Raw genomic sequence first — 14,129 nt, 5'->3', positions numbered from 1 at the left:
TATTTTCTCCTCTGGATTCCCTCCACACCTCAGATAACGTGCTGGAGCTGAATGTAATGCCAAGGGCAAAGTGTATTTACTTCTTGCTGTGCCATGAACTGTCCTTACTGTTCTTCTAGATCACAGAGAATATTCCATTTGGGAATCGGCACTTCTGTAATGCTTAAATGGATAAATGTTACCTGACCAGCAATACAAAACTGATTTCTGCTTTTACCTCTTTTCCATAGTTACTCTCCGCTAGCAGAAGCCTTTTCCTGTCAGTTCCGGGGTCACAACCTGCCGTCCATGCTTTCCAAGTTCTCCCTCCCAGTGTCACTCTCAGAGTTCAAGAATCCACTCGCGCCACCAGTTCAGGAGGTGAGATGGGGAGCGTACAAAAGCTCCTTGTTCTCCTGCTGACGAGAACAAGGACTGGTGTTGCTTCTGGAGTACTGAGTTGGGAGCCTGCTGTTGTGGGCTTAGAAGTTGCCAGTAACTGTGTTTCCAGCCATTTCATTTGTTGTTTCATATCCACATGCAAAAAAGCTGTGGGGATGTTCAAGGTGAAGCTGTGCAGATCCTTGGTGCTAGCAAAGCACAAGCCTGAAAGAGAAACCACATTGTTTCTTTTCCTTCAGTGACAGAGTAGGGAAAACTGAAACTCCATTTGGACTGTTCAACACTGTCATAAATTAGTAGGGCTGAGTCCAAGTGTGTGGGTTCCTCACAATTACGTTTAGTTTTATTATATTCCATCTGCTTTAAGTTCGCAGTCTGGTTTTCAAAACAAGCTATCTATTCACTTAACTTTTGCTATGAAACTGGAATTGTGTAAAGGCAGTTAAAGGCAGTGAACTCAGCATGTAGTCCGTGTGCTACAGCCTTAGCATTTTGATGTTCAGGTTTGAGATAATCATGTATGGATTTTGGATTTGTGAGCTGTTGTTTTGCTTATGCATAGATTGTGGCTTGCAGCCTTTCTGGGAACTGGTGAAATGCAAGAAAGAGCTCAATAATGTGAGGTCTCCTGGCTGACACCATTCTATTCCCAGATGAAGCAGCTTGGACAGAGCTCGTTGTGGCAAAGGGAGCATCGGCAGATTTCTTCAACAGATTTCTTGCAGTGCTGTTTTCTGGCCTTCATACTTTGATGACTTGCTGGCTGCATGAATTCAGCCACTGTTCATATATCTGGAAGATTAACATCAATTGCGCACACAGGCGCAGTTGTGAGAGAGGAATTTGTTGTAATTACAGGTTGGCAGAGATGATGATCAGAGATAAACATAACTAATGATGTAGTGTCTAGACCCAATAGCACGTACTGGTCAGTGACTGCCTTGGGAGGCAGGGGAGGAGCCGTGACTACCATTCTGTCTGTACTTCATTGCAGTTACAGACAAATCTGTGTCCTGAAAATCGAAGCTGAATTAATAGCATTAATTTTATTCTAGCAGCAGTAGCTTCAGGAGGCATTCTTATTCTCAGTGCTCCTTTTGAAATTAATTACTTGCCTTAATAATTCTCCATCAATACTTGTGGTTGTTCTCAGATGTCCTACTTCCATTTAAAACACCCAAATAAAATCTGCCACTTACTGCTGCGGTGATGCCTTAACAGCGGTGAGCGATCATTGTTTGCTGGAGTTGTCGAAGTGGTAAAATGGCTCTTCCAGAGCTCTGATGCTCACCTGTCCATGGTGGGGCTCCGAATGTCAACAGCATGACTTGTTTCCATCACCCTTTCCATCACGCCTGTAAGAGGATGAGAGGTGATGCTGTGAAAAGTGCCTCCTGTGGTCTGAAAAGAGGAAGGAGAGCAGGAGACTCGGGGTCACATTGGCAAGACGTGTGCATGAGGATGGAAGAGGTCACCATACCCAGATGGGGTGTTGTGAGAGATGGCGAGCTGCTTTTTGATAAAGTCAAGCATGACACTTCCCGGGGGAGTTTAGACTAGAGAGAGATTGTAGATGTTTTCATATCAGTACATTAATTTAGGAAAAATATTTTCTTCTACTTCAATTTACTTACGTAGAGCTCTTTGTATTATTGTTTTGTTAGGAAGCAGCCTTTTAGGAGAGGTGCATCCAATACCTGTCCTGAGGTGGTCAGGCTCCATCTGTAATTAACAGAGATCTAGTCACTAGAGCAATTACTCTGATGAAATGTGAGTGGGGTTTTGTTCCACTGTGCGGTGATAAAAGATGCTGGACTCTGAACTGTAAATATTGTCCAATTGTATTTGCTTTGCCTTTGAAAAAAAATCAAGAAAGCTGGGACCTTTCACTGTAATTTTGGGGTTTGTGTACAGATGAGGGGATGTGTTTTCTTTTAACTTTGAAGATTTTTGGTAGTTGCCTCTTATCTTGTGCTTTTCATCCCGCCGCCTGTGCTGTCTCTGTGTTTCTGAAGGTCATCTGTGCTAGGAGATCAGTACCGTGGGAAGGGCTGTATTTTCTGCAGAAGCTGTTACAGATTTCATGGCATCCATCCCATTTCATTCTTGTCTGACGCTTGGGATTGGCTCCCTGCTTTTGGCCTGGGCTTCTGGATGGGCAGAGAACCCAGAAGGCATTAATAGAATCCATGGTACAAAATAGGAAAGCTGTTAAAGAGCCTTTCCTCCTGTTTTTATACAAAGTCGTGCTGCTGGATTTGAAAGAGGACAAAGTTATTTTTATTTGCTTTCTGTTACATGGGTGGAGTTGCTCTATGCCTTTGGGCACATGAAAAATATGACCCTGACATTTTTATAGGTGGGGTGCTGTGGTGGTGGGATTTGGCTTGTAGGGGGTACAACCAACCTGCAGTGCCCTGATCAAGGAGGAGGATGAGACTACCTTGAAGGGTGGTGTCCATGTCTCCATTCTTCTTTTGGTAGGAGATGTCCAGCAAGTGGTGTCTGTGAGGGCTGACACTGCTCTTAGTGTACCTTCTGCCTGAAGTGGGAATTCTTCTTGAGGCCATCTTCTTGATGTTGTTTCTTGCCTGTGAGGATAAGCAGTATGTATCACAGGGCTGGAGCACCTCTCTTATGAAGACAGGTTGAGAGAGTTGAGCATTTTCAGCCTGGAGAAGAGAAGGCTCCAGGAAGACCTTAGAGCAGCCTCCCAGTACTGAAAAGGGCTCCAGGAAAGTTGGAGAGGGGCTCTTGATCAGGGCTTGAAGGGATGGGATGAGAGGGAATGGTTTTTAAGCAGAAAGAGGGGAGATTTAGGTGAGATCTTGGGAAGAAATATTTTCCTGTGAGGGTGGAGAAATCCTGGCCCAGGTTGCCCAGAGAAGCTGTGGCTGCCCCATCCCTGGAGGTGTTTCAGGCCAGGTTGGATGGGGCTTGGAGCCCCTGATCCAGTGGGAGGTGTCCCTGCCCCTGGCAGGAGGTGGGACTGGATGGGCTTTAAGGTCACTTTCGACCCAAATCAGTCCATGATTGCAGTTGAACTCTGGTTGCTGTACATCTGTCAGTGGTCTCGGGCTTACAGTTTGCAGAGTTGTTGGTGTTTGTGCAGTGATCCCTGTGCTGGCTTCTCTTTGATCTGGATTTTGCCTGCCTTGCCCGGATGATGCAGCATAAGGATGAGCCTACACCTACAGCTTGGCTGATCTAATGATATCTTGGTGCTGCCAAGAGAAGGGAGCCCTGTTTTTCTTTTCTGCTCCCAGGGGCGTGCACACATGCCTGCCTTCTTTCCCTCTTCCTCTTGGCTCCTGTCCAGCTTGACTCTATTCACTTAACTGGTTTCAGCCTCACTAGTTTTCTGCCAGGTTAGCAGGTGGAATTCGCTCAGGGAGCGATCCAGCAAGCCTCATGGCTGGCGCAGAGCGAGGGAGGTGCTTGTGCAGCTGGGGGTGTGAGTGATGCAAGCAGAAGTTACTTTCCCCTCTTCACAGTGGTGAGTTGTCTGCTGGTCATAACCACCCGTGAATCTACAGAAACACTCGGAAACCCAAAACCTTCAGGCCAGCACACATTTAGTGAGGGAGTGTGGGTTTTAGGTGCTGCCGTTGGTGCACAGGAACGCTTTAACCTGCTTTTCAGTGCAAGGCTTTCTTTGTACATCAAAGTTTCTTCACCACCTATTCTGTGCTGATTTTCTTTGCAAACCAAGAGAAAGCAATAGTGCATGTGGCTTCCCCTTTTCTGTGCATTATGGCCTCAGCTCGTTCATCTGCTTCAGAAGAACCTATAGCATCTCTCTGCCCTGCCTTGAGGAACAAACGCGGACCAGCAAGAGGGATCTTTCCGCTGTAAGGTAGACAGAGCTGGGTGAATTAGACATCCCATTTCCTCCCTGCATCCCGTTCCCTACAGTAGCTCTTTATCACAATGCACATTGTTATTGTAGTTGTCTCATTCTCCCTTGATGGGACTAGGATAACTGCGGGGAAAAACAGATGGGAAAGTCTGACAGCTGCTGCTGAACAAAATACGTTTAGTTTTTCACATTTGTGTTAATAATTCTGGCCATCCTGTTGGGAGCGAGGCACCGGTAGCTGAGGCCTCTGCCTTGTGCATCTGGAAAACGTGCTGTGCTTTCTCTTACAGCTCAGTGGAAAACGAACGCGTGTGTCAGGGGGTGGGAGTGGGAGGAGAGCTGCGTGCAAATACTGAACTGGCTGTTGTGTCTTCTGTGTGACGCGTGGCAAATGAGACTGTTCTGCTGGGCATCTGGAAGGTGTTAAGAGTCACGGGAGCTTTTGTTGGCAGAGATATGGAAGTAGTATTAATAATTCATTTATATTCAGTTGGACTAGGAATAAAATCAGGGGGTTTAATGTGGCAAGCTGAAAAACTAAGTCTTTCTAGGCCTACATGGAGGGAATGCTTAAGTTGAGAATTCAAAGCTGTTACCTAATTATTAAAATGACAATATTAGAAAATAAATGATTTGTTATGCATTCATAGGGGTCTTCAAAGTCTATTTTCTGTAAAATAGGGGAAAGTTTTAAGACATGGCCTGTTTTGCATAGAACAGTGTGGTTTGAATGATAAGGAAAGATAATGTAGTTCAGTAAACATGCATTTAGCCCCACGACTCTGAAGGTGGTGTTGTCCTGAGCCGAGGCAGCCCTTAGTCCTCGAGCCAGACCTTGAGGAGTATGTGTGTCACATAACTGGATAATCCAGACCAAAGAGAGGGAGCTCGAATACTTTGGTAGGCAAAACATGCTGGATTTATCTAAGAGTGTACCCTCACATCGTGAGAAACAAGCTAGGGTTGCTGTTTTCCTGTCCTGAAACTGTTACTGGTCCCAGTAATCTTTGCTTTTACTGTAGCTTTTTAGGCCTGGGAATGAAACAGCCCTAAAGAATCCTTGCAGGAAATGTGTTTTATTTAATGTGTTACTCAAGAGCTTTACAAATGCTCCCTTTGATTCCTAGAGGGAGGAGAATTATGAATGCTGGATCTTGTCCCTCTGGGGGCTGAGCTGTCGCAAACTGCCCAGATGGGCTGACGTATAGCGCCCGTGTTTGCAGAAGCTGATACGTCTTCTCTGCTTTTGTCAATACCCACAAAGCGATGCATTGTCACCAGCACCTTCCGTGCTGCCTTGCATGACAACACACTCCGACTTTGCCCAGAGCCTGCTGTGTGCGAGGCGGTGGCCGCGGGCTGATCCGTGCCACCGGGAGCAGTGCGGATGCTGCGTCAGACAGGACCCCCTCCGAGCAGACTGGAACGAGGCGGCATGGGGAGACGGGAAGGATGAAAGGAATATGAGTGAAATTTAGACTTGATTGTTAAATTTAGCAACAAAAAAGGTTTCCTTTTATATTTCCATCACAGTTCTGGTGTTTCAGCCAAAAGAGGCTTCTACAGTGCCAGATGATGGCTGAGGGAGCGGAGGCAGTCTTGGGACTGAAGCTTCCCTTGCTTGGGAAGCTCCTCTCAGCCCTGGGACTTCTGCAAGGAGCCCAGCTAATCAAGTAGATTGAGACCGACCAACAAGATAACTGTATCTGTGAGGGAGGAAGAGTGATTCTGACAGTCAGACCAGCACAGGTGGTGCAGGGAAGCCTTCTGTCCTGCAGACCTATCTGTAAGCTCCCATCAGGAGGAGCAGATGGAGAATGGATGTAAATTCAATGCTTGTGTCCAGAGACGAGCAGCAGAACATATTAGCACAGCTTCTGCTAGACCTTATCTGTGAAAACGCTTGCTGATTTTGGTAAGAAATAGGTTTAAACCTGGAAAAGGTGTTTATATGCGGGCAGGACAAAGTGGAGATGGTGGTATGAGGCATGTTTGCGGTGATGGCACAAAGGACACTGCATCACTTTTTGGGGCTTCTTTTTAAGAGGTACCAAATTCCTGCTCAAGTCTAGCTTCTTACACATAACCATCAACGAGCATCGTGCTCTCTTATGTAGGGATGAGTGTCTGGGCTCGCCTCAATATGGAAGAACAGTTTTCTCTAGTTTTATAGTTAATCTCCAGCTCTCCCACTGATGGCACAAAGGCATTTGGTGATGTCTGTACACGCTTACATCTGTAAAGCTGTAACACTGCTTTCCCCTGGCTCCTCGTCTGAGCCATAGCTGCTGGCTCAGGGGCAGCTTTCTAGATATTTGCACAAGAGAGTGGAGGTGAAGGTGTGTATGCAGAGTTGGAGAGTGTTGGGTAAAACTTTCCATGCACACAGAGCGGTAACAAAAGCAACTGGCTCTTTCTGTGATTCCTGGAGCCACCACCGTCACCGGTGGAGGCTGAACTAGGTCTGGCCTTGCCTGGAAGCTTCTGCGGGTCTGGTAGAGCCTGTCTCGCTGTCTCCTTGAATTGCCTTGGATTTTTCCAGGGTTATTTTGTGCTGTGAAATGTGTAGACCTCTTTCATTTTGATGTGAAACCAGCTAATCAGACATTGCTGTGAGCCAGCAGGTTGGAAATTTAAGCAGAATATATGAGACATCTTTCCATCCAGGCCTGCATCTGGAAGGAAGGTTTTGAGCAGTGTAATCACTGGAGTGAGCCTCCTCGCTCTTCCAGGCTGATTCCAGAGGTTAGCAAAGCGCTGTGCATTCGGTGTCTTTTGCCAGCCTTCCTCTTCTGTTGATTTTCTGTTAAACATATAAAAAGAATTACGGCTTTTCCAAAAAAGACATGTTTGAAGGCGATCCCAGATCATGTTTCAAGGTTAAAATCCTTTCAGCCACCAAAAGTGATAATCCCTGCAAAGACAAGATGTGGATCTGCCTGCAAACAGAAGATGCTGCTTTTGTCATTTGATAGCAGAGGAGGAACTGACAATTAGGAGATTTATGGGAAAAGGAAAATTATGTGGGCTGATGAACTTTAGGTTTGAGGCTTTCATTGAGATTTGGCCTGTTACCCTGATGATTAATGCAGCAGAGCTCGCTTCCTTCTCAGAGGCTGAGCTCATCCTGTGTGTGTTTCTCTCACCAAAACACTGTTGGTTGCTATGAAATCCCCAAACAGCTTTGGTCCGTGAATCAGTGTTTTCAGAGCTGCTAGCTATGGGAAGGGGTGCCTGCAGCGAGATGAAAAGGCTTTTTGTGCAGAAACTCAGACACGATGATGCGTTTTGAATGCTCCTCCGAAACTTCTGAAAACAGCCTTGCCAAGAACCTACGGATGCTCATCCCTCGCTCTGCTTCCAGCATCGCTCCTGGGACACCGTGCAGGTCTTCAGCTACTGGAGCACAAAGGTGTTTTACCTGTTTGTTTAAGGAGCAGTAGGTGCCTTGATAAGCTTGGCCTGTCCTACTCTTGCAGAGGGACAGCGAGCAAGTGTGGAGTATTAACCCTTTGTGTTGGAGGGGACTTCTTGGCAGCATCAGACTACTGTCTCTTGCCAAGAGGTTTCAGCATCACAGAGGCCTGGCAGGGCTCTGATCTCTGGAGCTTCTCCCATGGTTGTGCAGCAAGTTTCCATCTCTGCAGCAAACAGCTTGTATTTTTGGATGCCTGTCTTGGTTGCTTCAGCTCTGTCCTGTCACCCTGCTCTCTCCCTGGCTTTCTAGGGAAAGAGATAAATCTCTTAAATCTCTCATCTTTCAGAGAAGAGATAAAACTGTTGTAAGGGGTGGAAAGCATTTCTCCTTGTGACTTCTTAATCACAAAGCCTAAACTTTGCGCGTTGTTCTCCTCCTGTATTTTATTTCAGGGGTGTTTAATACCTCATTTCTCACTCTACAGACTCAGCTCATTCAAATGGTGATATGGATGCTCCAACACCGGCTTCTTATTCAGCTTCACACTTACGTCTGCCTGATGGTGCCACCAAACGAGGAGGATTTTCGAGCCCAGGATGAAGATATGCCTTTTACTGCCAGAGTTGGAGGCCGAAGTTTAAGCACCCCCAATGCTCTCAGCTTTGGTTCTCCAAGTATGAGCACGCTTCTCTTTGCTGTTCAGCCTACAGCCCAGTTGTAGGGCTTCCCTTAGCAATGCAGGAGGTGATCAGGCTTCACGAGGCAACTCGGATTTGCTGGAGTGCTTGCTAATCACCTCCAGTCCTTCTTAAACAGAGAGTTGGGGACTGGTGAAAGTCTTAAGGGCTATTAGACCTTAAATTCTTGTTCTTAAAAACAAGCAGTGGTTTGTAATTTGCCAGGTTCTCACTGGGGCATTTTAAACACCTTTATTTTGTCAGAGATACTTTGATTTTTTTCGAAGTGACTTCCTGCTTCCTTGCTGTACTCATAACTAACTGCCCCGTGGTCCTCTGGCTGCACCACTGTATGAACGATGGTTTTCAGGAGAGGAAGCAAATTGTGAGAACTTGTTTCAAGCAGCATTGGTTCCTGTGGGCTGTGGAGCTGTCGTTCTCACAAACGGTTGATTTCTGTTTATGTCTCCTGATTTCCTAAATCTCTGCTGTGCCATTCTTCGGGTTGATTCCAGGAAAGCTTTTTTTCAAGAGTATAAATTGGCTACAACCCTGAAATCCCCGAACTTTCCTGCCTGTGCTGTTATGAGCAGCGTTAGAACACCACACATCAGGAGAGATTCTCTGTACAGCTCTCAGCTTTACAGAAGTTGTGAATCAGGGCAGAAATCTTGGATTGTGAGTCAGATAAGTCTGGGATCTGCTTGTTCTGGCTCACTCACAAGAGGATATTGCTTCTTGGCCTTTCTGCTTGCTCCCACCTTCTGTGCTGTTAGGCTTTTCGTGTTACCACTTCATGATATTCCAGCAGAGCTGGCTGGGAACTTTCTTTTCAGATGTTTTTTATGGACTGTTTATGGTCTCCAGAAGTACAGTTTTCCACATAAATTGATGACTTTGTTGAAACATTTGACTTCCCCATTGAGAAAATCGCTGTGTTGTCTTATGACTAATTGCAGATATATGTAGCATTTCGAGAGCCGCTTTCTTTGCTCTACAAATCTGCAGGGATTATTTAGAAAGGCTGCATAGAAACAACCTGAATTGATAATCTGTGCATCGTTATGCTGAGGAACATAAAAATTCTGTGTCTTGTTCTCTCTCCCCCTGATAGCCAGCAGTGATGACATGACTCTGACAAGCCCTAGCATGGATAATTCCAGTGCTGAGTTGATACCAGGTGGGGACTCACCCCTAAATAAAAGGATGACAGAGAATCTCCTAGCAAGCTTGTTGGAACACGAGCGGGAAGCTATCCTTAATGTCCCTGCTGCTCAAAATCCAGAAGATCTTCGCATGTTTGCAAGGTAGGAAGTGAGGAGAACCAGAACGTACTGCTTTTTCTTATCCTTGCTGTTCTATTGAAGGATTGGCGTTGGCTCTAAGCAAATCCCATTATCTTGGGATTTTGGAGTATAAATTCTTTTGTGTTTGTTGGTCTTATATCTTTTGCATTTCTGCACATCAGTTTTTGACAAAAGCCAATATATGTGTCACAAGGACACTTGTTAACAGTCTCCTGGATGTGTCAAGGAGCATCAGCGTGTGTGGTTGGACAACACGGATTTCTGTTTGCCTGCCAGTTTTCCTGTGTCCACACATGATAGACATAAAACTGGATAGCCCAAAAAAAAACTTGCGGGCATGCAAAGCAAAGGCCCAGCCTTGCTGATGCTGTTGTTTTGTGTCCATTGATATTTCCAAGCCAGCTATCTTTTATTTTAAGGTTTGTAAACTCCGTGCAAATACAAGACAAAGAGAGTCAGACACAAAGCCAGCCTGAATACTTTTCCAGACCAGTCTACAAATGCTTCAAGGTCTGTTTTGCTGCTTGTTATGTTAGGTTAAAGTCATTAGGATGTGTGATTAGCAGCATGCAGTTCTGTTGTTACAAATCTCAGGACAACAAAAATACACAAGATGTGGTTCTGCATAAGGTGAAAAACAGAATGACTTCCTAACCAGCCATCTGGGAAAAAGGCAAGCGTGGGGGGAAAAAGCTTTCTTTTTCTTCTTTCTCTTTCTTCCTAAGCATTTCAAAACACAGTGGCATCGCTGGAATGCAGCTTTCACTGGTTTCATACTTGTGGGGCAGAAAACTACCTGAGGCCAGTACTATGGCTCTTCCTGTACTTCCCAGATTGAGCTGATAATCCCCTGAAAACCTGGTTCTTGCCTAGGATGGATACAGTCAGGTAGCCCAGAGAAACTGTAGTGGCAAGGAGATTCTTTTGTTGTCTGCAGGAAACTTTGCAGCTCTGCTGTGCTTGGGCCTTTGCACAGAGCTCTCCCAAGCTTGTGGGTGGCTGCTGCTTTCTGAAAGACTCGACTCCATCTCCTGTAAACCATTCCCTGATCCAGTGGTGACACTTTGGCCATTTGAGAGCTTTGCAGCGTTTTTTCCTCATTGCCAGATAAGTCATTACAAAACCAGCGAGAAAGGAAAGTAAACCCAAGATCATAATTGGTGATACCTTAAGAAAGGATTTGTAGGGAACAAATTTCATGATGACTCCCCTATCACTTCCTTCATTTGGGTAAAACAGCGATTTGAAAACTTTTGAACTGCAGATGCCAAAATTTACTTTGTTTTCTTCATCAGCAGCTATGACCAGAGAGCTGCTTGAAAATAAAATAACACAAAACATGAACTAAAATAAACATTGGTGTGTTTATTTCTCAGTCTGTCCATGCACCGAGTTCTTTAGAAAAGGGCTCTGCAAAGCCTGCATTTCCATTCCGATGGACATTGAACCGACAACTGCGTAACTTACTGTGAAGGCAACAGTGAGGAGGAGAGAAGATAAACAAATCGGTGCTGTGGGTGGGATGCTGGAGTGTGCGAATGGGAATGTTTCTGTAGGATGCTCTGGTTACCTGTGGCTTTATGAGACACTGTAACTTGGAGGTTTTAGATGTCTTTTCTCTCTTTCCCTGCTGTAAACCAGCAGACTAATGTCTGGGTAAACAGATTGCTCTTAATGAAAGTGTAAACAGCTGTCAGAAGCCGCTGCAGCGAATGAGCCCATCGCCCTCGCTGCCCGAGTCCAGGTTTCTGTGTGAGCTCTGCTTTTTGCTTCATTTTGAGGAACAGCAGCCTGACGAGGGCTGTGCTCTGGCAAAGAGCTCTGAGGCTGCAGCTGCCTCCCAGAACAAACTCCTGCTGGAAACGCACGGTTACTGCCCTAAAGACACTGCAACTGCCCTTCCAGGTGCAGTTTTGTTTGCACGCAAAGGGATGGGCTATTTTCAGCAGAGCAGCAAGGTTCATCCCAATCCATTTTCCTGTGTCTGTGCCTCTGAACACCTGTTTCTCATCAAACTGACGGCAGAAAAAGAGCGTGTGCCTGTCCATCGCTGTGCACAGCCAGGATTTGCAAGGCAGAATCCTGAAGGGGAAATAAGGAATACTGAAGCTTGGCTCCGGCGTTGGCTGTGTTAACCCTCGTAACATCGGGTCAGATTTGAAATCCAAGTTCTTTCCTTCAGTGCTGCTGAGGATGGGTGGTGTCTCCTTCCAGAAGTAAATTTGAGAAGGAGACAGGTTCTTTTTGAGCTTGATCTGTGGTAATGTAGACGAAGCATTCCTCACTGCGCATTCAGCAGTGCTTTTATAGGCAGTTTGAGGGTTCACCCATGGCTTCTCTCTCAAGCCAAGGGTGTGGAGGTGTTTTCAGGATCTTTTTTTTCTTAGATTAGGAGACAGAGATCCTTTACTCCTCTGGAATGTTCATTGGTGACACTATGCTGTGGAGAGTTCTGTTCCATTTTCCAGCAGTGCTGGTGGAAGGGACCTCTCCTTGGCCAGGAATATGCTGATTTTAATTGAACGAGTAGTCTGAGATAATCCTTTTCTTTAGCAGTTAAGAACACTACACTGCTCTTAGAGGGGCAGCTCTTGTACCTTGAAGAGGGAGAACTTCCATCGCTGCATCTGGAAGTGCACATCTGTCAACAGACACATCTGGGCACTTCAGAGGGGATCACATGCAGTGTTACTGTCCCAGAAAGTGCAACTGATGTCCTGGTTGGGTCCTACAGATGTTCATTGTTCAAAATGGTAAAGGTAGCACCCATCTTGATGATCTGAGGGCTGGAGCATCTGAGGACAGGCTGAGAGAGTTGGGATTGTTCAGCCTGGACAAGAGAAGGCTCTGAGGAGACCTTATAGTGACCTTTCAGTACCTGAAGGGGCTCCAGGAAAGCTGGGGAGGAGCTCTTTATCAGGGAGTGCAGGGATAGGATGAAGGGGAATGGTTTTCAGCTGAAAGAGGGGAGATTGAGATGAGCTCTTGGGAAGAAATGTTTTGCTGTGAGGGTGGGGAGGCCCTGGCCCAGGTTGCCCAGAGCAGTGGTGGCTGCCCCATCCCCAGGGGTGTTCAAGGCCAGGTTGGATGGGGCTTGGAGCAACCTGATGTAGTGGGGGTTGGAACTGGATAGGTTTTGAGGTCCCTTCCAACCCGAACTCAGCCCCAGGTTACACCTCTGTAGATTCTACCTGGACTTTTGGGACCAAAATATCTTCCCTGGGAGGGTTGTGCAACCCAGCCGTGGGGGGGGGATCTCCAGCCTTGGAGGGTTTCGGAGCTTGGCTAGAAAAAGCTACAGCATTGGCAATGATCCCGCTGGAGCAGGATGCTGGACTAGACGTCGGAGGTGTCTTCCAGACGGCATCTTTGTGATGTTCTTTAATATCCTCTCTAGTTTTTATTGGAGTGGAAAGATTTCATCTTGACTGGTTACAAATCCAGAATCTTTTTGAATATAGGATGGATTTATTTATTGGCAAACTGCTTCATTTGTGGCTGCTGAAAGCCAGGTCATAAGCATTTGCAAAGCTGTGCCAGGAGATGAGAGCATGGGCAGTCCGGGGAGCAGCTTTAGAGGAGGGTGGGAATGTGCAGCTTTTAACATCTTCACAATCCCGTTCTGGACAGTGATGCAAGTTATAAGATACCATATAGAAAAATTCCTGTTAATACCTCGGGGAATGGGCTGGGGTTGACATCCCCCCCCCTCCCCAAACCGATGCTGTCCCTGCCAGTGGCCACTTCTCAGCACACCTGGTTGCCATCGGGCCAGGGAGGGAAGCCAATCAGCTTGATTGAAATACCCAGTGGGAGACACTGCGACAGGGAAACGCACAGCCCGGAGAGTGGGAAGGTAAATACGATGGGAACTTGGCCGTCTGTTGTTTGTTTGTACTGCAGGTACAGAGACGGAGCAATTATGTTCTGTGTAATGCGCCAGCTCGAGGGCTGGCAGATGAACATCGAAGCAGAAGGCTTGCGGCGTGCTGGGTCTGCCCCACCCTGGGCTGCCTGCAGGGAGGAGGCAGCAGGTTCCCGGCTCCGAGCTCACATGCGGGCTCACACGCGGCTCTTTGGGGGTGAGAGGAGGGACACGGCAAACGGGAGCAGAGAAACACAAAGGGCAGTGGACTGGAGGGTGAAACCGACTCTGTGCTGTGCGGAGGGAGGTGATGAGTGAGGGAGACCGGTGCACTGTGACTCCTTCCAGTCGCCCGTGAAGGGAAGGGGTGACAGGAGTGCTTTGCCTGAGCAGCAGCGAGCCCGCACGTTAGCCCTCCAGGGAGAGCATGAGGCCCCATCCTGCTGTCATGTCAAAATGGACAGGAATGCTCTCAGGGATATTTGGTGCCTTTCGAGGGCTATTCCTGCAGGAGGACTGTGGGAATGAATTGGAAAACGGAGCCAGTCATCACTCATTTCCACAGTCAGTGGGTGTGAAGCCACAGGCCAGCATATTCCTGAACTGCAGCTGAGTATGGAAA

The 14,129-nt window shown here is 46.8% G+C and overlaps 1 protein-coding gene across 5 annotated transcripts in view; it reads left to right on the top strand.

Moving 5' to 3' along the window:
• The window catches only part of NPRL3 (NPR3 like, GATOR1 complex subunit), a 43,575-nt gene that overhangs the window by 27,750 nt on the left and 1,696 nt on the right, over nt 1–14,129 (top strand). For 4 of the 5 annotated variants that reach the window (XM_054080200.1, XM_054080198.1, XM_009569004.2 and 1 more), the window contains 3 exons: nt 231–360; nt 8,143–8,332; nt 9,450–9,642. In XM_054080200.1, the coding sequence (XP_053936175.1) occupies nt 231–360; nt 8,143–8,332; nt 9,450–9,642 (513 nt within the window). Of the gene's footprint in view, nt 1–230; nt 361–8,142; nt 8,333–9,449; nt 9,643–10,579; nt 13,698–14,129 lie in introns of those variants that run through there. The other variant, XM_054080197.1, reaches the window with a different exon arrangement.

Source organism: Cuculus canorus, chromosome 15 (genome assembly GCF_017976375.1).
Source record: "Cuculus canorus isolate bCucCan1 chromosome 15, bCucCan1.pri, whole genome shotgun sequence".
NCBI lineage: Eukaryota > Metazoa > Chordata > Aves > Cuculiformes > Cuculidae > Cuculus > Cuculus canorus.
This window is presented reverse-complemented; position numbering and strand designations above follow the sequence as displayed.